A 26,476-nucleotide genomic window follows, 5' to 3' on the forward strand; every position below is an offset into this window, starting at 1 on the left:
CAATAATTTCAATAGCAAATATTATTCAGTACCACTTTCCATTAAAATGAAAATAATGTTAATTGTTCAATGTCAGACTTTTTTTTTTTTTTGTTATTCAGTTTTCCCAGTACAAACAATTTAAACTGGTTATTTATAACTGTTTTTTGAAATGCTACTCCTTCCGTCACTGCCCTCTGTAGATCAACTACTGTGTTGAATTTGTTGGTGGAATATATCCTATTTGTTATGGGGACAGGGGGCTCGTCCTAGTTGATTGTGCAAGTCTGTGCATACAACTGTTATGTTGCTTGCATTTGAAGGTAGAAAGCTATTTTAGAATACCACACATTCTTTCAATACGCACTCTTTGTTTTTTTGTGGCTCATATTGTAAAACAGTTCATCTGGACTTTTAAGGTTAGCCATACTACTGATCTCAAAGAAGCACAATTCAAAAGTACTGAACTACATACAGTGGAGGAAGTGGCATGGTCATATAGTGTGATAATAGGGGCGATGGGTATTTTTGGAAAATCCTAATCAACATTAATAGATTAACATATACACTGCTCCCTCGCCATAGGGCTCTCGGTTATAACACTTCTCGAATGTAACGCTCCTACAGCATGTCCCCCAATTCCCTATACTAGTGATTCATGCAATATTTCTACAGTAAATACAGTACTGCTTCTCATGCTAACTTCCGCTTCTGTCTCTCCTTTTTGATACAGTATCTGAACTGAAAAACAGCTGCGCTGGCACTTTCTAACACAGACATCTTATTCAGCATTTGTTTTATAACTAAATAAATATTAGGCCTATTACGTGGTTATCTTTCCTAATGTATTTACTTTTTTGCTGCGAGGAGCTGTGGCTTTCTCCAGGAGACGAGATGCTTCGCTTCAGCCCCGCCCTGGCAGCCGAACCTGGGGCGAGCCCATTCCCTCTTCCCCTCTCCCGACCCGCTCTCCTTCTCGCACTTGATTTGCTTGTCTATCGCTTTTAACTGAACTCCCGACTGCCGTTTAGCCAGACTATTTATAGTTTAAAAACTGCTACTTAAAATTATCTACAAGTGGGAATGTTTTATTTTTTTATTTTTTTTTGTAAAAAATAGTGATTACATGCTGCTTTATGCATGGTTAATTCATGGAAAGTTACGTTTTTGCTTCACTGTATGTGCATTATAGAGAGGGAGTTATTTTATTTTGTATTTTAGTCAGACGTGTGTTATGTGCCCCGTGGCACCCCCCACTCCCTCCCCCGTTTATAACGCTCTTCGGTTACAACGCTCATATTGTGTGTCCCCCGAGACCCGCATTACAGCGAGGGAGCACTGTAGTATTAAAATATAATAAGATGCCTACATTACAAAATAAAGAACCAATAATAAAAGTTATAATCACTTTATCAAATCTTAAAACGGTTCTCCAGATTAAACACAGATTTAGTTTGTTTATTTCATCTGAGATTATTTTACCTTTCTTTTATCTGTTTCAATACAATTCATTTAGATTTCACTGCATGAATTGTGGGATTGGAGTCTTGGGCAAAATTGTACCTACAAAAAATACATCTCCCAGTATACAGTGGTAGATAATTCAGCTGGACAAAGAAAACTGAACAAAGTAACATCATTAATTATTAATACAAAGAAATATCAAACCTCAGGGTTGGTTTCTCCATTGTCAATGTGGCAGTATCTGAATTACAAATACACTTTACTCTAAAAACGGACCATATTATTAGGTATTTTATGCACTCATCACTGTGCCCTGAATGTATACTTACTTACAATGGTTTATTAGAATGGTGGTGTTTTAAAAAAAAAAAAAATTATTACGTATTTATTAAATTTGCAGGCATAGGGTTACTCCCTTTTCTTTATTAAATTAACATACAACCTTCCTGACTATATGCTGGTGAACATTAAGACAATTATGAAACCGTTGAGAAAACTTAAATCATCCTGAGAATGTGACCGAGGCTAAGGTCCTGATTGGAGGAAAACATTAATTAGTTAATTGGCTAAACTCACCTGCAAAGGCAAGGCTATAAAAGGAGCCGAGAAAGCCAGACAGGTGTTAGAGCAGAAAGGACAGAGGGTTGGTAGCTGTATAGTTACCAGCAAAATATTACTTTTGTTTAGATTTATATTACCTAAGCTGGTGGACTGTGGAGGATTCAGCATGAATCAATCAATTTTGTTTAGTGTTTTACTTTAACAATTAATTAAAAATAAAAGCTTGCTCACCAGAGCGCTTAACAGCATCCCTGCCTCTAACAGGTTTTTAGTATAATGTGTGTGCTACCAGGGGATTTTACCAAAAGAGCTGAAGAGAAGGAGATGTGATAACTTTTATTGGACTAACTAAACAATAATTAATCACAAGCTTTCAAGAGCTCAAGGTCTCGTCTTCAGATGAAAAAGTAGATTTTGCTACTTTCATCGGAAGAAGAGACCTTTGAGGTCCTGGAAGCCTGTGATTCCAGATCAAAGTATATTTCAGGTGGGAAAGCATGACGGTCAACAGAGGAAGTAGCTGGTTGGTTATTGACAAGAAAGAAGAACTAGCTGAAAGCAATGCTTGTAAACAGACATTTTAAACTAGTGTAACATACATCATGTTCTAAAATGACGCTAAAAATATATAATTAAAGTATTTCTTTCAAAACTACACATTTGCGACCCATATAGCGAATGGAAGTTATTTTGTTAGGTACAACCACTTTAAGAATGGGCTGTAACAGAATCAGCGAGTAAACTTGCTACTAAAACAGAAATACATTTCAAACATTAAATAAAAGAAAAAATCATTTACTTGTAAGTTATCCTATCATACTGACCTTTTAAACAGTACATTATACAAAAAGAAAAATAAATTAGGTAAGATCACTAATATTCTACACCCATTCCAAGTTGCTTTAATGGCTTCGGTTTGAGAGAGATAAGACATTACCTCAGGTTACCCTTTTTGGCTGATCTTTTTTGTTTTACAGATTTTACTTTGGCTCTAGTGAAGGCCACTTTTCACACTAGAAGTAGTACAGTAGTGCCTCCCACAACCTTTTTTTTTTTTTTTTTTACCTTGTAACAAAGAGCGACTGTTCAAAGAAATAAGCCTAGAAAACAAAAAAGATCAACAATAAAAATGAACTTGTGAATGTTTTTAGGTAACATTTACAGGCATGGTCTGTGACAACAAATTTTTACTTTTGGGGGGCGGGGAGGCTCTGTAAATCTGTCCCCTTTGGCTGATCGTCTTCTCTGTACCCTTAAAAGTTTGCCACAGTGGGGATTTCAGATGTAACACTGTCCAGTGGCTGCCAATGACAGTTCATGAGGGAGTCATACAGCTCTTCGCTTCTCTCCATAAATTGTCTGTTCATTGTGTCAATATCAGGTTGAGGATCTGGATCTATTATTAAGAAAATAATTAAAAACAAAAAAAAAAGTATTAGATATATTTCCCTTCAATGATAAATAACTCAGCCAATCAAGTTTCAGGACATACAGCCTTTGGAATAACTTAAATTAATTCACCACTGTTAACTAGTTTGCAAATGTTTTGGAGGGATACATGAATATTCCTAATATTTCTAGCCATCATAGAATCTGGATGTTTAAACTTTTGTATAAAATATTAACTCTATATTAGAAAACACCTCACAACTAATCACCAGCAATCAGTCCTTACCTATCTGATCAGTTATCTGGCCTATTATGACTGAAACTGACTTGCAACAGAGCTTTCACATATTACAACATACATAGACAAATAAATTTGTCAGTGCTTTTTTTATTTTATTTTTTATGTCACACGTACCTTCAACTGCCTCTTCATCAGTATCTTCTGTAGCCCCCAATGACTGCTGGAACTAGGACATTAAAATATAAATAACAGGTGACTGAACTGATTTACATAGACAGTATTTTCAATCTATTTTTGTAGCATAATGCCCTTGCAAAGTTGGATAAATTTTAAACTGTGCATGGATACATTATATTACAAGAAGTTGTTACATGTTGCCAGCAGCAGCACAGTTTTAACACCAAACTGCTAAATGTTCACGACTTTAGCATAGATAAATGTGCTTTGCTGGGCATGGATGACCGATGGAACAACACTGCAAGGCTCAGCTGAGGATAACAGGAGGGTGTTTTGCCAAAGTTGTAGGGATGCATCAAAATAAACCTCTACTATTAGCATGTATCCACCCTAGCTAGCAGTATCCAGCTCTGCGGTTTCACATTCAACAAACTGATGGAGACACCCTGTGGCAGGGCTGAGGCCCTGCACGTTTAAATAACATGTTTTTGTTTTGTTTGTAAAGAAAATTTCATTTGTAAATTTTTGCAAAACAAAGTTTGTGTTAGATATGGCAGGGCTGGGAGGATTGAAGAAATAGTTGTCTGCTTTTCTCCACTTAGAGCATCAGCCAAATCAGAAAGAGGACTCGGAACCTTCAATCAAGTCTCACAGATACTGATGTCAGAATCCCTGGGCATCAAGTGCCAGCTTGGCAAGCTTCAGCAAAAAAATATCATATGGTTGACAGGTGTACTTCACTGCGCGTCATGACCAGGTGCTTGGCATTAGCAATACAGGGGTGTTATTTGCACCTCTGCCTTAGGTAGTCCAAGATTAGCGCTAATTGGGGTCTGTCAACCAGCCGCTAGTGAAAGAGATATTGAATTAGCCACAGCTTACCTCTAATGAAGGCATTAGCCAAATGTTTCTTCTAAGTTTTTAAAAGCATAACTTATGTTTTAAGTTATGGATGAATTACCTCTGATGTAGCCTGGGTCTCTGTTGAAGCTGAACTGGTTGTAGTAGGAGGAGCCATCCCTGGAGCTGTCGTTGCAGCGCCATAGGGTCCATATCCATAGTTATAGCTGCTGTAAGGGTCATATCCCCACTGTGAATAGTAGTTCTGATACTGTTGGTAATACTGGGAGTAGTTGTAATTTTGATTTTGTTGATAACTGGTTTTATTACTGAAATAAAGGAAAATGTTTCGGTTAACAACAGTTTTGAACAGAAAATGTAAAATGTTTAAAAGTCCAGCAGGTCTATTCAATTGATCTAAAAGTTGGTTTGATCTTAATACCACCATTGTTTAGTCACTAATACAAGGCTCATTGGGCAGCAAGGTTATGCATATCTAACTGAGCATGGGAGTCTCTTTAATGTTTTCCTGTCAGAAAGAAATATATATATTTTGGAAGCAATCTGAAAAATCGTCAAAGATATTTTTGTCACAGAAATTTAACGTTGGTTCCAGCTGCAATAAGCACAAATCTGCTAAAAAATAAGTGATAAAATAGACAGACAGTCACCTGGGCTTACAACAGTAAGCAAGATAAGAAAATTTTACCTTTTAGCAATTGCTATGCTTATTCTGATTGGTTTTCCACCAAGTCCATTTGCATTTTGACACTCTTCCATCGCTGCCTTCTGCTCATTCTCATCACTGAACTTAACAAACCCATAGCCCCTAGGGAATACATCATTCATACATATCAACAACGTTATCCTTAGGTATCAGGGCTCCAAACACTTTTTGCATTAGCAGTAATGGCTCCTAGGCCAAAATAAAACTGGTCACCTTATCCAATTGTTGGTTGCTACCATATTCAACTGCTTTTCATACAATAACTTGCTAAGACACTAAAGTGATACTAGAACAGTAACTTAATGTCTGTACTCACTTGTCTGTTGCCTCATTGAATGAATGGTTATTCTATGCTGCTGATGACTTCATTGAACACATCAGGTTTATATTTTAGATATTTTGCAAGTGCTGTGTATGGAATTGGTGACTGCACCTTTAATTGTGTACAGCTGTAATACGGGAAATAGCATGCTGCAGCTCGCATACTCATGTTAGTTAGTGAAGTCCTGATCTGAGAGCATGCAATACAGCCAGCTCTTATATTTACGTTACATTTATTTTTTCAGTAAAAACAAGTTTGTTTCAGTGAGTTTGTTCTGTTATTTACGATAAATACCTCACAGCAAGCACATTGTCATACATTTGAGACGTGTCCAAACCATTCTTTTTCATTACCACAATCGTTTTTTTTACCCCCTTCACTTCACGCCATTTCCACGTTTTATTTGAAGTGCTTAAAGTTAAATTTCAGTTTTCGTTTGCTTGTTCAGCTACAAAAAGGCACAAGTAAACCTCATGTTATTACTTTGTGAAAACGTGTCGATGGCTGCTGTTTACTGTGAAGAAACAGCAATGGCAAGGAATGAAAAAAATAAATAAATAAAATGCGTTGTCAACTTTATGTACTATTTATTTCGGGATTAAACAAAACAATGTTTAACTTGAACTGCTATTTGGCATCCTTTGTTTTTTAGTTAATTCACTGGGGTAAAGTTGAGTCCTATACAACTTATTCTTTACTCCTGGGATATTTTTCTATATTAACGTGTTACATATTGTAAGGTCTTGCTGTAAATTAAAGGCACACACACACACACAGTGGCCACAGCCACGCCCCCTGCTTCTTCTGCTATGCTGTCTCTGTCTGCGTTCAGAGCAATGTATTGGCTTTTATTACTTTTTGAAAAAAGAACAAATATCCAAACAAATATTTAAATGAGCGAATATCCCAACAAGCAAACAAAAATAATATTATCATTATTCAGACAGTTAACGATAAAATTATGTAATTACAATCATTTTTTTTAACATATTCTAGGGCAGTGGTTCTCAAGCCAAAATATGTGGTGTCTTCAGTTATAGTTAGCAATGCAACTGAAAGGTTGATTGTGGGCTTACTAGGCGGTCTCTATTGGCCACACAAAATCACCCTGGTGGTCGCACTTGGGAGTTTGGATCATCAAGGAATACTTCTGGCACAATGGGGTGCATCCAGTTTTTTCATCCAAACAGCTTTTTTATACAACAAAGAAAAATGCTCAATTGACGAGCTACCGAGGGACCTGAAATCCAGCACCTCCGTTTACAGAGGGAAATCACACTGTACCAATGGGTTTTCTGAGCTACTGCCAAAATATGTTGTAGAATGGATTTGTCATTCTTTAAAACGTAATTAGAAATTCTTAGGTAACCCTATAATAAGATAAACTGCTAATTTAAGTACAAGAGTAATGGAAGTTACATTCCTGTTACAGATAACAGGACCCAACCTGAGCCTTCTGCTTCACATATAAATCTATGAGAAGTCCTATTACCTGTAACACATTCAGTCAATGGAGAGAGGAAAGTAGCTGATACTGTGTCACTATACAGGGGCTTTACCTTAAAAAGAAAAGTCTGAAAAACAAGACTAAGAGCAGAGGAATAACAGATCTGTAGTAATGTTGTTACACTAATAAGTAAAATATACTTTTAAAGCCTTCAACCTACCCTATATATGAAATCAATGTGCTTAATTCATACGATGTGAATAAAAAAAAAAAAAAAAATAAAGAAAGAGAACTATTTAAACTAAATGCTTGAAAACACAGTAACAATTTGAAGTTTACAATTGTTTCCCATGGAAAGTCCTTATACTGTACCTGGAATTTCCAAAAGGGTCTGTAACCACTTTGCCACCTTTGCAAGAAGCATATTTCTTCACAAAAAATTCATAGAGCTGTAAGTCATCAATTTCAGGGGTGAGGTCTCCAACAAAAACCGAATACTCAGGGCTGCAAAAAAAAAAAAAGGTTGTCAAAGGGTTAATATTAAAGATTTGTTTGCCACATAGCTTGTAAATGAAAGCTACAGAAAAGTAAAGCAAACATATTAATCTTGTGGGACTTGCTCATGGCAAAGTACATTTTATATCAGTTTGAGATGAAAGAGCAGTTGCATACTGTAATTACATTTTAAAATATGACCATTACATTACATTACATTACATGTATCAATGGGAAGCCAAAAAAAAATGACTCAATAGTAGTTATGCATATTCTCAGGTCATAATAAAAACATGCATCAAATTACATCAGCTCAGTTTTGAAAATAATTTGTGCTCTTGAAACAACCCATGTCTATTATAAATACTTACTGTTTGGTAATAAAAACGTTCTAGATATTGAGCGAAAGACGGGAACCCCAAAACATGCTTTCTGAAAGACTACTAAATTGGTATTTATTTGATATAAATCAGTGCACAAGCATGGATCAGTCAACAGGTACCACCTAACCATTCATCTTCTAACCTCACGAAATACAAAACAACAAAAATTAAAATGGAACGCATCCCAGTTTAAATTGGGTTTTCTGGTTTTGACAACAGAATCTGAGGCGCTTTAGATAATTTAAAAAACGGACTCACTCAAGGGGTCAGCTTTGCCTATCCCTGTTAATAGAATGGTACCAGTATAGTACATGCCAATTCCTTCAATGTAACATGTGATGTTTCTGACTTATTAAAATGAAGGAAATTAAAAACACTCACCCTGTATCTGGCCTTTTCCCATAGGTAGCATAATTTAACTTAAACTTTCTTGGCTGTTATATATTAAAAAAAAACAAAACAAACAAAAAAAAAAAAACAGGCAATTAGTTGGTTTAAAAAAAGTATACATTTGCCCACCTCCCCACCCTAAAATTGCTTCTATAAAAGTTTCTGTATATTTAATAGTGTCTGATTCAAATGATGTTAGTACTATAGCTAAATTGAATGATGGAGGCTTTTTACCTAGATAGATGTCCAACTTAAAGGCTTTTAATGAAGTAACTTTCCCCGACTGGCCAAAAAGTAAGAGAATGTAACTCAATTGGAATATCCCCTAGTTGAGTTGCAACTATTCAGTAACAGTCATGACAAGAGTAGTTGCAACAGCTAAGGTGTCCATCAAGACATTCCCACAACATTAGAAGAAAACCACCAATAGGTTTGGTGGTCCAGCGATTAAAGAAAAGGGCTTGATACCTGGAGGTCTCTGGTTCAAATCCCAGCTCAGCCACTGACTCACTGTGTGTTACCCTGAGCAAGTCACTTAACGTTAGGTTATTATCCTAACCCTGGTTCCCTGAAATAGAAATGTAACCATTACCGTATGGGTAATTACTCCTTAAAAGACCCGAACCCTGAATAAGATATATCAAAGCTGCTCGACGAGCCTGTGACAGAGGACAGACCTCAGCATAATTTTTCTTTCAAGCCTGCTGATATCATGGACGCAGCGACCTTGAAGGTTAACCCTTTGCGGTCCATTTATTCAGCACGTCAGGCGTGTCAGGTCCGATTTATTTTCAAACGAGCAGTTCATTTTAGACGTGCTGTTTAAAAGTATTTTTTTTCACAGTAAAACAGGTTTAAAAGGCACTGCATATCAACAGGACACTCAGTACTGCATCTCCAGCACCGTCACACCCCTCGTTCGCTATATTTTAACTCGTAATAATAGTACATACCGATAAATCATCTCTTGATCACTCGTTTTATCACCAAACTCCTCAATAATACGATCCAAGTCGTTATTTTATTACTATAACATCTCAAAAAGCTCTGCAAATGTCTGTGATATTCTCTGAGCGCTGGATGCGGAAGCAGCTATCTTGTTTGTTTATGTCCGTGTTATCTATGTGGTGTCGGGTCTATCAGTATTCATGAGATATGCCCCCTTTTATTTATTTTTTTTTCGGCTTCTCTCGGTCTCACTCGGCCATTGAATGGTTTTCTCGGCTTTCCGGAGAAGAAACGACTAGAGACCTGTTTTTTGCTTCTTTTTGATGATGTCGGACAGGGTCCGACATTGGACCGGAAAGGAAAAATTGCGATGTCGGACCACAAAGGGTTAATGGTTACATTTCTATTTCAGGGAACCAGGGTTATGATAATAACCTAACATTCCCTTTCAAGTATGAAATGTAATCATTAACGCATTGGTAAGTGTACCAAAGTCGTTGCAAGGGCAATATTGCAGAACGACTGGAATGCTACAAGGCTAAGCCGAGAGGCTGCCTTATGCGTTATCATGCAGAACACCAGTAACCAGTAGCTCTATGCCTGTGTTGTAAGGGTCGACTGAGAAGCCACCCATAACACTAGTTCCAAAACCAGGGTTTTGAGGATTCATGACATTAAGTCTGTAGAACTTTGTAAAGGTGTGGAGAGTAGCCCACACCGCTGCATTGCAAATGTCCTTGACAGATGCACCCTAGAATAAAGCCCATGAAGTTGCCATGCCCCTGGTGGAATGGCCAGTGAGCTTTTCTGGAGGGGACAAGTTGGCTCACTCATAGGCAGTCCTGACTGTGTCTGCTATCCATTTGGACAGCCTCTGCTTAGACAGGGCTTGAACATGACTTCGCCATAGCAGACAAAAGAGCCCCTTTTAAAAATTGTCCCGTCAGGAAGTGAGCTCCTGGGGAAACAGAGTCAATTTTAACATGGCAAGCCGAAATGGCTGATAGACCTTTAACATGAAGGGGGATTTCCCCTCGTCAAAAAGGTCCTGCAAAAATTGTAGTATAACTGCCATGGGACAGGTCAAACCCACGAGGCAGACAACACGTCTGAAAACACCCCACTTGTATGCATACTGGGAATGCATGGATGGTGCTCTGGCATTCTGCAGGGTGACAATGACCCTATTAGAAAGCCCCAGACGGCTCAAATGCAGCCGTTGAGGGGCCAGACCCAGAACTGCAGGCCTGTTGGGTCAGGATGCCAATAAGTCCTCGTGCCTGCCTGACATGCACTTCAATAAGGCACTGGGAGCTAGGAAGAAGCAAATGGCAAGACCCAGAACTCGTACGCTGTTCCCTGAAAAACGAACCGCAGATACTTCCTGTGCACTAGTTTTATGGGGATGTGGAAATAGGCATATTTGAGGTCCACCATGGTGAACCAGTTGCCTAGCCTGATTGACTGCAACAGCTGTTGCATATTCAACACTTTTAACCTCCTTTGACATGTCTGAGGCCACCATCCTGCTTGGACACTAGGAAGTGGCTGAAGTACATTCCTTCCTCCAACTGGAGGGGGTCTATCATGCGAACAGCCCGTTTTGGCAGCTGCTACCTCCTGAGACACCACCACAGAGTCCTGTGGGTCCAATAACTGATGTTACATTCATGCCCAGAAAGGCAGGGCGACCATGCTTGAACTGCAGTGAGTAGCCGGTCTGAACAGTAGTAAGCACCCAGATGTCCATGGTGCATTAACGCCAATACTCCAGATGGCTCCATGAAAAGGGGCCCTGGGCCTGTGGCAGCAAACCCTTAGGGCTGCTGCACGGCTTGTGGCTTAGCCTGAGGCTTCTGTCTCCGCGCTGGGTGGCAGAACCTATTAAAGCCTCGGTTGTGAACACCACCTCTGGGTGCCAGTTTGCCACTGGTTTGTGCACTGGACGTGGTCGCTTGGGGAGCAAGCGAACCAGATCCTTCATGGATTCCCACGTGCGGTGAGAGTACTGCAGCATCTCGTCCACCGCAGGACCAAACGTATGCCCTATTGTAATAGCGGTGCTTTGTTCCTGCCTACAGCCTGCCTGTTAAGTTTTTACTCACGGAGCAGGTTCTTATTAACCAGGCACAGCTCCTCCAGGGCTGGTAGGCTACCAGAATACTATTACAGTTGCCCAGCCGTGCGGCAAAATACACTAGCTGAATAGGCACGCTTGAGGATCAACCCCGAGACCCGGCACTGCTGTTGGGATATACCTTTTTCAGGGTTTGAGTCTTTAACAGGTAAATACCCATATGGTAATTGTTACATTTCATACTAGAAATGGAACCTCCTTGTGCTCCCTCCTTTGGATAAGACGTAAAAAGAGTTCCTATTGTAAGTGACTCTGCAGCATAGATGCCTAGTTCACCCCCTAGTCTCTGTAAGTCCCTTTGGATAAGTGTCTGCTAAATGACTAATTAATTAATTAATTAATTAATTAATTAATTAATTAATTAATTAATCATAACAATAACAATAACAATACTAATAAATACTTACTGGGTTTGACCCTGGAACCAGCTTTCCGTTGAGCCTAAGTACACATCGGTCAACACCAGCTTCGTCTGCTAATTCCACAAAGCAATACCCTGCAGATCCACTATTGAATAAAGTAAAACAAATGTTAAAGATGTGCATATTCTATTGACAATGAATAAAACGTAGGGTGTTCCTGTTCTTTAAAGAGATGTGTCATTGACTTAAAAGACCCTCATTTATACTTTAAAAATGATTATTGTATTAAATTGTTAAAGAAGTACACTTACCCCGTCACTCTGTGGCAAATAATTTTAACGCCATATGTTGTCTCTCCCATTGTACTAAACGCTTGCTTTATAAAATTTTCATCCATGTATGGATCCAGCTAGATACAAATGTCAATAATTCAGCATTTTGTTACAGAGAATATACTGATGTACAGTTGTATAACACATTATTTCAGTTAAGTTTCTTTTCTGCATCATTTTGTTCTAATAACTGTTGTTTTGCTATTGTGTGTATATTTGTTTTCATGAACGCTACTGCCTCCCATGACACCCTTCTAAATGAGATGTTGTGTCGCCAGAGAATCCTGGTGAAAACACATTTAAAATCTGTAGTAGCTATTTCACTGGGGAATTTAAATAAACGACTATTTATTTTTTAAAAAAATAATAAAAAAAGAACAGGACTAGGTCATATTTTGGGCAACGCAAACCTTAAGAATTTAAAACTTCAAGCTTGTTTATTTTTGCAATACAGTCCCTTTAAAAGGTGACTTTGGCTCTCACTTTCAAATTAATTATGAAGATTATCTGAATCAAAGGAAATAAAATGTTTTTTTTAGTAAAACAGAACATTGAAACAACACGATAGGTTTATCGAAAGTTACACACATTACATTTGTCACACTCAAATAAATAAGGTAGGGTTTGGTAAATATGACTTATGCGCAACAACTGGGATAAACTATTAGCAATCTTTCAATTATATTAAGTGTATCAATAATAAAAACGACATATGACCCGCCCAGTTTATCTGGAGCCGTTATGTTCACAATAGTAGCCTATATACTATATGTATGAATTCAAAACCCTTAAAGTTTCAGTATCTATACCAACAAATACTAAACCAACTTTGTACCAGTGTAGTGTTATAAAGTGGTACATCGTCACAATGTGGTACGCATACCAAAACTTGACCCGTGTAGTTAGAAAGTGGTACGCTGTCACGTTGAAAGTGGTATGCTGTGAGATTTTGATACTGGTGCAATCAACTGACGTACATTTACATTAATTAATTTTTTTTAAAAAACATTTTTGCAAACTTAAACTGGAAACAATCAATTTCTCTAAAAAGAAAAAAACTATTCACGATGAAGAGTTGTACAAGTAAAAAAAAAATGTACAAGTCTCAATATTTTGCATATGATAAGTATTCCCATACTATTTTCTTAATGGTGTAAAAAATATTATAAATTAAATGTAAAAAAGTTTAAAAAGACCGAAAACAGCATAACATACCAGATTTGAATGGGCACTTCAGTGCTTTCTAAGCGGAAGTTGTTTAGGCATGCGCGAGCAAACGCAGTGCACTGCGTACCACTTTTTATCCGTGTCTGAAAATAACACTACACCGGTACTGTGTGGCTGTTGCTATAAAAATATAAACACAGTGAAAACTGTAGCACAAAAATAAACGTAAAAGTAAAAGATACTAACATCACCCATCCACAAGCTTGCCATTCTATTAAACATTCTTTTTTTTTTTTTCAAAATATGAAATCAGACCTAACTTCTAAAAACAATTAACCTTAACACGTACATACAGGTCTTCCTACCACTGCTCTGCAGTGCAAAGTTTTTCTTGTTTTTTTTTTGCAAATACCTCAAACGTTCATCCGTACCGTCCTTCTTAATGCCTGTCTCAATTTTCATGGAAAAATGCATTATTTGTTTTTAAAAAAATGTGCATAACATATGTAAATAAATGTATAAAATGAATAAAATAATACTCGTCCTAATATTTTGTATTATATTGCCAAGCAGTAAAAATAAAGACGTTTTAATTTGGAGGCATCATTTTGGTTAACTTTAGCGCCGACTATGCTCATCGGTAGGTGAAAGGACCCGTCATGGGGACACGTGGTTTTATGCAACCAAAGATATAGTTTATTTGGTGCAGCATGGCGCAACAATTGGAATTGATAGCTGGTTGTTACGAGCAGATTGTGTTTGGATATCGAGTGCAGACAGGAGAAAAGGTGAGTTAGGATTTTAACAATGGAAGCACTACTTTTTAATTTGGTGTATTTGTTGTTCATGTTATTAGGTAAGCGTGCGCGTTAATATGACATAAACACGTTTTACAGAGGCATACTTGGATTACGAGTGGTTTATGTTTCAGATCTAGTGTAATGCTAGTTTATTTAATGCATATTATCCATTGCAACCTTATGATTTAAATCCCTAACATTCTTACCTTTGTAGAAATGGACTTCAGATGCCGACTTTTCCCATCATGCACACACTGCCTCTTTATCTGCAGTGGCTGTAAATGACAGGTATATAGCTACAGGTAGCAAAGATGAAACTATTCAGCTGTATGATATAAAAAAGAGGGTGGAATACGGCTCCCTGTTGCATCATGATGGTAAGTTTTTTTATTATTATTATTATTATTATTATTATTATTATTCAGTTTTATAGAGAAGAGCGGAATAACACAGTGATCCCAATATTTGCGTAAAGAACAGTTTTAGTAGTCGGATGTATTGGTACAACCACGTTAAAGGTTATCAACACAGGGTTGTTGTTTAATACAGATGTCTTTCTTCTGTTGAAAGGTACAATATCTTGTCTGGAGTTCTATGGAAAAACACATTTACTGAGTGGGGGTGAGGACGGTCTCATTTGTGTTTGGAGCACAAAGAAGTGGGAGTGTCTGAAATCGTTTAGAGCACACAAGTAAGTTTAAAGATTCCTTTCTCGATTAAAAAAATAAAAAAATAAATAAACTTATGAAACAATCTGCTGTACCTGTTATCTGTCCGATCCAAAAGTATTCTGCCATCAGCACATTGCTAAACACGGACATTTACAATATAGACTCGACTTCTCTTGTTAGCAGCAGTGTGGAGTAGTGGTTAGGGCTCTGGACTCTTGACTGGAGTGTCGTGGGTTCAATCCCAGCTAGGGGACACTGCTGCTGTACCCTTGAGCAAGGTACTTTACCTAGATTGCTCCAGTAAAATCCCAACTGTATAAATGGGTGATTGTATGTAAAAAAAATAATGTGATATCTTGTAACAATTGTAAGTCGCCCTGGATAAGGTCGTCTGCTAAGAAATAAATAATAATAGACTTGTATTTTGGCAAGCTTCACCTTTTGAAGGCCCAGAAAGTTTGTGAAGGCATGTCAAATAAAGTACAACTTGGAGCAGACTGGAGATGGATAATGAAATTATAGTATGTCCAGACTTTTGTAGAGGTCAAGAAAAGTTAACTATTCCTTTATTTTATTTTTCAGAGGTCATGTGACATCACTTTCAGTGCATCCATCTGGTAAAATAGTTTTGTCCGTGGGGACAGATAAAACACTTAGGTATGATTGTATTTATTGTTTTTTATTAATATCAGTATACTATCTTAACATTTTGGAAGCAAAAATAATTCTTTTTGTTTTCCTAGAACATGGAATCTAATAGATGGAAGGTCAGCATTTATCAAAAACATTAAACAAAGTAAGTACCTCCTGAGGAAAAAGTTCTGATGACATGTAGGCATTATTTTGTATGATTGCTGTAATATTCAGTTCTGTAACAAAGCGCAAAAAAAAACGCTTTTTGTGCAGTTGCACTCTTCTTGTGCAGACCCTGCCTAGCATGAGTGCTTGTGCGTTAACAGCTTCAGTAATACCATGTTTTTTTTTTTTTTAAAAAGATGCCCATATAGTGATGTGGTCCCCTACTGGAGAGAGATATGTTGTGGTTGTGAATGAAAAAATGGATATCTACAACCTTGAGACTGCAACAGTCACTGGAACGATCTCAAACAAAAAAAGGATATCCTCCATTAGATTTATAACTGTAAGTACTGTAATTCTAAGGTGTTCCAGTGATCTGGCATTACTGGTTGAGTTATTGTTGTTATTGTTATTTATTATTATTATTATTATTATTATTATTATTATTATTATTATTATTAATTTACTAAACATATGTTTTAGTGTTTTGTGATGGAGAAAGCCTTTGTAATACAGGATATCTAAAACATACATTGCAGGAGCTCTGACTACTTCAGCATCAAGGTTCCTTGCCTTTAAATTAGTTTGAAGCTGACCCTTTGTATTGTTACAAACATAGCCATACTGAATTGGAGTGTTTTAATGAATTTCGGTGCACTGATGAATATCCATACTTTGATACATGATCAAAAGCACTACATAGCTACTTGTAGTCCACCAATTGTTTTTTTTTTAACCCTAAGCTGCAGTCTATCAGGAAGCGCTCGATTCGTTACAATTCAGACTATCCTGCAGTCTTTCATTCGTACTGACCTCCATCCTGCTCACAGGAGCGTACCCAGTTTGTGTGCTACTTTTAGTTCTTTGCAGTTGACCCTGTGTGTCAGATCAAGTGTTTATCCGAGTTGAATTTATTTATGCCTTTCTATTTAGAACTATAAATGAGTAATTATCAGTTCCTCCAACCAAAGAAAAGCTTTCCACATTTAAAAAGGGAGAAAGAATAAAAATTAGATTAAGCTATAGAATGTATAGAAGTATTACTACACTTATTGGGAGCAGTTATCAAGAAATTAACTTTTTGCCCACAGAGTAAAATCAAAATATAGTATCACAGTGGGTATCACCAATATATATAGATATAGATATAATATATTAGTGCACTCTGTTTAAGAATCACTGATATAATAATCAACCGCATATAATGATCAAAACCACTGGGACAAAATCATTCCTATACTAACCATGCTAAAATAATTGTAAGAATCAAGCAATCCGCTTATAAGAATCATTTTGGGGCAAACTGACTACATGTAATACGGTACTTGATCAAGTGCAATGACGTGTACAGCCAATAAAGCTGTTTTTTAATTTGAATTTCATCACATCTTGTGTGATTAGGCACGTACGCAGCGTTGATCGTGCAATGATGCAGGGAACACTGCATGGTTTGTAATCAAACATGACTGCGCCACTGCATTGTGCAGGTATGTTTTTCTGTGTTCCCTATTAGGGAAAATGTGTATTCAATAAATTGAATACACATTCATTCAATACATACCGAGTACAGCAGTGTTATTGTGTGATATGCATGTAGAGGGAGTGGGATTGCGGTGTGAGGAGGAGGGAAAAACTCTGAGCTTTGCACCGCAACTGAAAAAAAAGCAAGCCACAGATGCTTAAATGCAGTGGCAGTCCTGACAAATACTGTAATGTCATTTTAACTCAAAGACCTTGCACGTAACATCGCACGGCAGTTAAACTAGGCACCCTCATGAGACGATCACTTCTCGAAATAGGATTCTGCAGTGTACACATAATCGTGATCATATAACAAGCTTCTGATGTATTGTCCTCAGTGATTGAGCACCATTGACATCTGTATACTGTATATAGTGGTTAAAGAAACGGGCTTGGAACCAGGAGGTCCCCGGTTCAAATCCCAGCTCGGCCACTGACTCGTTGTGTGACCCTGAGCAAGTCACTTAACCTCCTTGTGCTCCGTCTTTCGGGTGAGACATTGTTGTAAGTGAATCTGCAGCTGATGCATAGTTCACACACCCTAGTCTCGTTTCTTGTAAAGTGCTTTGTGATGGTGGTCCACTATGAAAGGCGCTATATAAAAATAGATTATTATTATTTAAACTGCTGATGGCACAAAATTTGCTAATCGTAATGTGACGAGTGGCTGAGGACAATGTAAATTATTAGGCTGGAGTCTTGATTTACAGTTTTAAACCGGTGTTGGTTTTATTTTTCTTACACTGCGGTGGAGAAACAACCGCTAATAAAACAAACAAAATAAACCTAGCTTTCAGCTGGAGCACAAACCAACAGTACTTCGTGTGGAACAAACACTAGATCTCTTACTCGCGTTTTGGTTTCTTTTTGTTGCTTCTGCTTCCTTATGCCCATCACAAAGCTGTCGGCTAAGCCATTTCTATCAAGGTGTCGTTAACTTTAACAAGCAGTTAATCAATTGACTATTATCCATAATTCATTAAGGAAAAGCATGTGTGAATTTTTCGTGGGCATGCATACATGCGGGAACTTGTGACCTCTAGTGGTCAACCCATTACACTGCAGCCAGGGAACAAGCTCTTACATTCTCATACTAAGTTTGATTCTGCACCACAGTAATCATATCGGTCCACTTTTAAGACTCATCCGTTTAGAAGAATCAAAACACCCGGGACAGATGTGATTCTTAAACGGAGTGCACTGTGTGTGTGTGTGTGTGTGTGTTGTGAAGTGCATATCGTTCTGTTGTATCCTTACTAATAATAAATGTCATATTTCAGAATACTATTGTTGTGGTAGCAGGCGATGAAGAAACTGTGAGGCTGTATGACACTGACTCACTGAAGTGCCTTTGCGAGTTTAAAGCCCATGAGAACAGGTACAGTGTCCTTCAGTATTTAGACCAAAGTTTGTTAGTATCGTCAGTCATGCTTGCTGAGTTGCAACAAACTTGCATTCAGTCCCAAGTTCTATAATAAGTTGAGTACTAGCTAGTATGATGCTATCTGTGGATCATCTCCAGCTCTGTACTATCATAGTACCAATTGCAATGAGAAAACCAAGGGAACATACATTTGCGGATCATCTTATGATCTTGTATAGGGGACAACGGCAGTGAGTGGGGCAGGCACAGGAGAGTAAGATGAGTGCTGCACTGTACTATATATTTCAACTATTATTTTAAAGATCTTATATTGGACGTTTTCATACATTTTTAATTCTAATTTGTATACAATAGTATACTTAATATGAGAATTTAATATTTTACAGCCCATTTTCAAATAAAACATTTTAAAAGATGGTATTAAGTTACCCATTCCGCAATCACTTTCTAACACTCAGAGCTCAAAGTGAAGATATTCTGCCGTACCTGAAGCTGAAAATAATTTGGCAAAAAAAAGTGGGGAAAAGCAATACAAATTGTATTAAGCTATAGAATAAGTATGACTAGACTTACTGGGAGCAGTTATCAAGAAACTATAACTTTTATGGATTTTTAAATGGCTGTTTTTATTTCTTTTTTATGCCCACAGAGTAAAAGCAATATATAGTATCACAGTGGGAGAAACCCTTGTCCTTGTAACTGCATCGAGTGATGGATATATTAAAATGTGGAAGCTTGATCTTGAAAAGGTATGGTAGCAATCTTTATTTAATGTCTTGGCAAGCTAACCTGTAAATGGGTATGTTTATAAGCAGGTATTTCTGATTTATATTTTTTTACAGCAGAAGTGTAGTAGTTTGCAATTCTCCTTTTTACAGATTCAGGACACTCCAGCTCTACTTGGTGAAGTGAATACCTCTGCCAGACTGACATGTTTGGGTGTGTGGCAGGCTAGCCCAGTGGAAAGCTCACAGCAAGTGGAAGCAGAGGCGGCTTGTTCCCAAGGTATTAATAAATGCAGTTAAGATGCAGAAGTGATTTTTATATTTCAGTGGAAAGATTCCCTGGACTATGATTGGCTGAGCTACAGTGATATAATCCCTAGTATATGCCCTTAGAATGTTTGTAACTGCATCACAAACACCAAAATGTAGTTTTGAAGAAAATGTAAACCTTTTTGAAATACATTTGTGTAAAGGTCCCCAGGCATGACACACACACACACACACACCTGCTACATATTAAATACCATATTTAAAAAACAGTATATTAAAAAAGAAAAAGAGAAAAAAAATGTCAAGCAGACATTTTAAAGTTACAGTAAAATCCACTAAGATAAGAAAGCCGTTTTATAAAAGTATCAGTCTTGACTTAAACTGTAACAGTCCCAGCTTCCCTGATGAAAGTAGGGAGGGCATTCCATCATTTAGGGGCGCTGCATGAAAAAGCCCTTCCTCCCATGTTAATTTTGTTGACCCTAGGAATAATAGGTAGCCCCGTATTCTGTGATCTAAGAGTGTGATTTGGATGATACAGGCTCAGTAACTCCTGCAAATAATTAGGTGCTAATCCATTTAGGGCTTTATAGGTTAACAGCAACATCTTAAAATGTATTCTATACTGCACAGGGAGCCAGTGTAAGGAGGCTAAAACGGGGGTAATATGTTCACTTTTCCTGGTTTAGTCAGAATTCTGGCGGCAGTGTTCTGAATGAGCTGTAAGCGAGACACCACACCTTTTGGAATACCAGAGAAAAGTGCATTACAGTAAGAGGTCCCCGGTTCAAATCCACCTCAGCCACTGGCTCATTGTGTGACCCTGAGCAAGTCACTTAACCTCCTTGTGCTCCGTCTTTTGGGTGAGACGTAATTGTAAGTGACTCTGCAGCTGATGCATAGTTCACACACCCTAGTCTCTGTAAGTCGCCTTGGATAAAGGCGTCTGCTAAATAAACTAATAACTAATCAATTCTAGATGAAACAAAGGCATGCATTAGTCTCTCGGCATCAGATACAGAAATAATTGGTTTAAGGTATGTTTCTCAAATGGTAGAAATATACTTTTGTAACTTCCCTAAAATAAGTCTTAAATGGTCGAGCCCATGTAATCCCACATTTTGTAGTTGGTTCTGAGAGCCCACTAGCATAACCTCTGTTTTTATCTGAATTTAGCATTAAATAATTCCTTGACATCCAACACTTGATGTATGCTAGAGTGCTGCATCGGGTCGGGTACCCGCGGGTGACCCGCAGGAGCGGGTCGGGCTCGGGTCAGAATTAGAACTTTTACGCGGTTTGCCGTTCGGGTGCGGGTCAATAAAAAACAAAATAAATAAATAAATAAAAATTTCGGGTCTGAATTTTGAATCACCAAAAACATTTTCTGTCCTTTCAGCGTACTCGTCTGTAACCCTTTCCAAATAGCGTATTAGAAGGTAAATGTACCAATATTTCCTGCACTAAAGCAGGAGGCGATTAGGGAGGAGTTAGCTGACTAAGCAGTGTTGTTCTCGCTTGTTTGATACGTTGCAAGATCTTTTTATCATGTCTGCTTGGTGATATTAAAAATGTTTGTGAACGAGGTTTATATCATGTAGAGGATAATAGTTTGAGAGGTAGATCAGAAGTGTCAAATTATTTGGGAATCCTAGCGAATTAAAATAATGAATGTGACTGGATTCGTAAAACCTGTCATGCTTTTGTGAATGGCAGCCACAAAACTGGTGCATCATCTCTGCGAAAGCACAGGTGTAGCTCCCATTCAACTAGTGGCATGAAAGGAATAGACAGGTATTATAGTAAAGTAAGTAGAGATAGTTAATATGTTAGTGTTAAAATATATGTAGTGGTAGTGCATATAGAATGATTTCAATAGAAAACATGTGGCTGAAAACTTCTGACACAATTCAAAGCCAATTTCCGATATAAAAGCATTAAAACAACGTGAAGCTTCTGTGCATTGGGGCTCATGTGGTGCACAGGATAGGACGTCGGGTTGTTGATTTCTCTGTCTTCAAACACTGCTAGTCTATAGCTGCAGCTAACAAAATTTGCGACAGCATTTACCAGATTTTATTGTGGGTGAAAAGTCAAATAGAAGGGTACTTCTATTGATATGAAGCGTTGAGGTCGGGCTACCCCAGTTTAACTTTGTCAGGCAATGATAGTGAATATTTAGACTAAGATAACGAGTCTGCAACCTAGCCTAATCCAAGAAGGTACCAAATACTTGATGCATTTGTAGTAAGTGACCTTTGCAGAAATTTTAAAATCTTTATGGAAAAACTGCTGTAATAACTTTTGTCTGTCAATTATTTTTATACAAAACCTCCATACCATGCACATTTAAAGTATAAACACTCTAGATTTATACATCAAGGTACATAGAAGCCTACACAGAACACAGCACTGTACTGTAACCGGTTGAATCGTCCGACACAGTTGTCAATTTTATTATTTATTTCTTAGCAGACGCCCTTATCCCAGGGCGACTTACAATTGTTATATCACATTATTTTTACATACAATTACCCATTTATACAGTCGGGTTTTTACTGGAGCAATCTAGGTAAAATACCTTGCTCATGGGTACAGCAGCAGTGTCCCCCACCGGGGGATTGAACCCACGACCCTCCGGTTAAGAGCCCAGAGCCCTAACCACTACTCCACACTGCTGCAGTTTACAGCCCTATACATTCTATTAGAACTCTGAGTTTATAGCCTTATTACTTAGTAAGATTTATAAGGTTTATTATCCTGAAACTAAGAAAGGGACAGGTACCAGCCTAAAAGAGAAAGGAGGAAACACACAAACAGGCAGTTTCAACCTAAAAATGCAGTAATTGTAATCGGTAAAAAAAAATTACAAAAAACACTAGTTTCTATACAACAGATAAATAACGAGCAATAATATCACTCCAGCCAGAGTAAACTGGCAGCAGAGAGAAATTATATAATTTCTAGACAGGAGAGTGAAAACAGCATGCGAGGTTACTGAGGGCCACAAGGGGATTATACAGCAACACTCGCTAGAAAATAACACGCATGTGAAAACAGTGATAAACTGACGCGTAACCATTTCCAAACTGGAAAACGATAATAAAGAAAGCAGACTAAAGCTGACGTTTTCTTGTTGTGGGCAAATATTGTTGGCTCCTGTCATAAAGTAGAGTGGACTTGTGACCAAGAGAGGTGATAGAGGTGAATGACGCAGATGACCAAGATGTGACAATGAGCAGTGAAGTTTTATTAAAAGACACACAAGTTCCAGAGCCTGGACAGTGTGGACAGTGTAAACAGTTCAGTTTTAGTGTGCCAAAGAGAATTTTTTTCCAAAATTCACACAAAAAAAACAGGTTGTATAGCAAAACAGCACTCCCAGAACAATGCCAAGCTCAATCTCCTTTCAGTCTTGCATACTCACAACAGCACTTTACATACTCACAACACCCCAAAAAAATAAATTAATAAGCAGTTCACATAACTGAGTTAAACTCTTTAAGAGCTCTTTGGTATAGCGATCAGCAACAAGCGACCGAAAGGCTTAAACTCCCTCTCCAGACTGAACACAGGATGGACTTTTAAAGCCGTCACCCTCATTAAACGCCACCTTTCAGGAGAAACCACCACTACATACAACAGGTAGGTATGAAATCATGACTTCACACAAAAAAACAACAGTATAATAAATGGCCATAAAAACATTTCTGTTTCTTAAACAGAGAGCTCTCATACATTTTAACTAGGGCCTCTGATTTTCGATTGTAACCGATTTTAAGTCGCTCCCGATACAAAAAAATGAAATCGGTGGATTGCCAGTAAACGCCGGAAAAACAAAAATAATAATAAATACATTTCCCAGTGCTGCTGGGCAATGTCCCGCCTTCCTGATTTGTATCTATCATTGATTCGTTCTGAATACTTTTAAACTTGCCCCAACTACTGAATGACAGCACATTCCTACATTTCTATTGGAGACGCCGCTTACGAGATTTAAAATTAGATTACAATCAGGAATTGAGGCTTGTTAGCGGGATTTAAAGCTGTATTACAGTTAAGATATGGAGGACTTAAAAAAGAATTGTGGCAAAATGTACAAAAATGCCTACACACACAAACCCCAGAAGAATGTGCCCATGACCATAGGGTTCATTGTGGAAGACAGCAAAGGAAAGACGGTACAACTTAAGTGTGCAAGTACTGTCGAGTTACTATACATTTTGACAGAAAAAAAGTAACCGAAAACACTAATTTCATACAGTATATCAAAAACGAAAGCCCCGAAAAAAAGGATTTACATAAAACTCGAAAATAGCGAAAAAAAAATAAGCGCCGAAAAATACAATTAATCAAAATGGAAAAACAGAAGCCCTAAATATAACATCGGGGTAGTAATACCTCATTAACATTCTAAGGAACAAATCTATAATGTTAACTCCCCCATTGACTAACATTGGGCGCGCTTCCATTTAGCACGCACTCTGCTTTCTACAAAGAAAATACTGTCTATATAGATGAACAAACTCTTTGAAAACAGATGTGTGCACTCATCTCATCTCATAAAAGAATTGCCATAACTATTATTAAAAACATAACATGATGTTTTTTTTGTTTTTTCCTTTCAGCGCAACCCAGCAGAGAAGAAACCCAGCAGGAACGCAAAGACCACACAAGTAAGTTTAAACATTATTATTTGTTTCCACAGTTACTTTAATTGCCCAAACAGTATAAATGTTTTTAACAGAAATGTCTGAAGTCATGGCTGAACCGCATCATCACAGCATCACAGCATCACATTGGCTTTCAGGGGCAGCAGTGTGGAGTAGTGGTTAGGGCTCTGGACTCTTGACCAGAGGGTCATGGGTTCAATCCCTGGTGGGGACACTACTGCTGTACCCTTGAGCAAGGTACTTTACCTAGATTGCTCCAGTAAAAACCCAACTGTATAAATGGGTGATTGTATGCAAAAATAATGTGATATTGTAAGTCGCCCTGGATAAGGGCGTCTGCTAAGAAATAAATAATAATAATAATAATAATAATAATGCAGCTTAGTTACTGTGTAATGGTTTGCAATCAATGAAATGAGTCTCGTTAATATGAATTAAGGGGCCAGCACAAAAAAAGAAAATAATTCAGTAATTTGTATCAGGAGTCTAAGCCAACTGCATATTGTCAGTTGTTATTGAAGTTACAGTAACACTGAAATCCATTTCAATTACAGAACAATGAAAAGTATTATACATTTACAAGTATCAGGGGTGGATCCAGACTTTTGTGACAGGGGTGGGGGGGTCAAGACTGTCATGAAGGGGGGGATACCTGATACGAAAAACATACCGTTAAAGTAAACAATATTTTGACATTTTTACCGAAAGGGGGGGACGGGGACGGAGGACAGCAGTAAGTTAACTTTTGTCATGAGCAAATATTTGAAATAGCTTAATTTTGTTTTTTGTTTTGTTTTTATGGCTTGTTAAACTACCAGAAATGTTGTCATTTGGTCTTTGTCATATTAATTAGTGGCTAATGTTCACTACATGCTTTTATTTTAACATGTTTTCTTGAATGATCTTATATTAAATGTAGGTTACCAATACTTTTGTCTGCGACTGTCTAAAGCTGCTGTAGTGCAGATCCCTCTCCACTGTTCGTTATCGTACAGTTATTAGTGATATCAGTAAGGGGAGTATATATCGCCTCTGGGGAGGAAAGCACCAGTGTGATTGTTCCATGGTTGTTTCTATATCATTAATATGGCAGACCCCTTCAGTTTTAGTACCGGTCACCAATTAAAGTGTTTAAAAATGTATTTCAACATCATATCATTTTTCTGTACTGTGTTAAGAAATTATAAATCAGTTGTGTGTCTTCATTTGAGACGTGCATGTTTTGGTCATTTTTGCAGCTGAAGAAGATTCTATCAAACTTGTCAGGACCAAAAAGGTGGAATTTGCTGAAGGCAAGATCGCAACCAAGAAAAGAAAAGCAGAAGAAACAAAGAAGAAAAAGAAGCTCAAATCTGAATAAAAGACTGCTGAATGTTATTTACACTTGGAATCCACCTACACAATAAATGTATTTTATCCTCACCTAAAGAAAATTAAGTGAAATACTGAATTATGTATTTAAAAATTAAATACAAAAAACAAACATATCAACAATGTAATTTGTTTTGAATGGCCTAGGATTTGTTGCTTGCCATACAGTATCCTTGAATGGTGTATATTTAAGCTTTGATACATTTTTCTTTAGTGAGGCTGTAATTGCTTCTTGTCAAGTACACATTTTACATCTCACTTACTTTCAAGGTTTACCTGCAAATTCTGAAATTGTTTACACCTATTTGTGATATTGTTCAATCTAGGGTGCACAAATGCTATGATAAATGTATGTTTGTGTAATTAAACAGTTAATGCTAGTACAGAGTAGTACTGAATATCTATCCCATACTGTACTTCTAAATAAATAGCCATTTGTTAAAATGGTATACAAATGTCTCAGTACTGTCCTATTTATGCTTGAACTGTTGCAATTACAAATAGTTTAAAAAAAATATTTTTTAGAAAAATATACTGACCAACAAAAGTAACCAAACAGATACTCCTACACTCGTTCTTACTACACAGAGATACTAAGCAATGTATTTCTAATAATTCTTAAATTACTATCAATTAAATTAGGGCTGTTCGTTTCTAGGGATTGGAATTTTAAACATTTAAACGTTCAAATTCTGTGTTTATGCTGTAGTAGGCGTGGTATAGTATCCAGTCCACGGGGTAGTAATGTTAATGACAAGCTTTTTTTCTGAAATTTGTCATTTTTAGTAAACTGGCATTTCTAAACAAATATAGGATATATAGTGAAAAGTGTTGAATTTAAATCAAGGGAAGTAATGTTAAAACTTTACAATGCATTAGTAAGACCTCATCTAGAATATTGT

General features: G+C 37.3%; 2 protein-coding genes across 6 annotated transcripts; one reads left to right on the forward strand and one right to left on the reverse strand.

The window, feature by feature from the left end:
* Window positions 1-1,806: 1,806 nt before the first annotated feature.
* On the reverse strand, window positions 1,807-14,415 carry LOC117399596 (tRNA selenocysteine 1-associated protein 1-like). 5 transcript variants are annotated; one of them, XM_059022691.1, is made up of 9 exons: window positions 14,368-14,415; window positions 12,174-12,271; window positions 11,908-12,007; window positions 8,407-8,459; window positions 7,520-7,651; window positions 5,361-5,480; window positions 4,773-4,980; window positions 3,809-3,860; window positions 1,807-3,400 (listed from the first exon to the last, which is right to left on the reverse strand). In XM_059022691.1, exons 2-9 carry the CDS (start codon window positions 12,257-12,259, stop codon window positions 3,258-3,260), a joined length of 894 nt encoding a protein of 297 aa, XP_058878674.1. In that variant the 5' UTR covers window positions 12,260-12,271; window positions 14,368-14,415; the 3' UTR covers window positions 1,807-3,257. The 5 variants fall into 5 exon arrangements, with proteins under 5 accessions (XP_058878674.1, XP_058878675.1, XP_033854772.1 ...); XM_059022692.1 differs by lacking the exon at window positions 14,368-14,415 and adding an exon at window positions 13,774-13,858; XM_033998881.3 differs by lacking the exon at window positions 14,368-14,415 and adding an exon at window positions 13,608-13,765.
* Window positions 13,999-26,033, forward strand: LOC117400575 (p21-activated protein kinase-interacting protein 1-like). The gene is made up of 11 exons (XM_034000729.3): window positions 13,999-14,149; window positions 14,376-14,538; window positions 14,732-14,852; window positions 15,415-15,489; window positions 15,576-15,628; window positions 15,828-15,973; window positions 18,432-18,529; window positions 19,185-19,284; window positions 19,414-19,540; window positions 24,159-24,206; window positions 25,442-26,033. Exons 1-11 carry the CDS (start codon window positions 14,072-14,074, stop codon window positions 25,561-25,563), a joined length of 1,131 nt encoding a protein of 376 aa, XP_033856620.3. The 5' UTR covers window positions 13,999-14,071; the 3' UTR covers window positions 25,564-26,033.
* Window positions 26,034-26,476: the final 443 nt, after the last annotated feature.

This window comes from Acipenser ruthenus, chromosome 4 (genome assembly GCF_902713425.1).
Source record: "Acipenser ruthenus chromosome 4, fAciRut3.2 maternal haplotype, whole genome shotgun sequence".
Classification (NCBI taxonomy): domain Eukaryota; kingdom Metazoa; phylum Chordata; class Actinopteri; order Acipenseriformes; family Acipenseridae; genus Acipenser; species Acipenser ruthenus.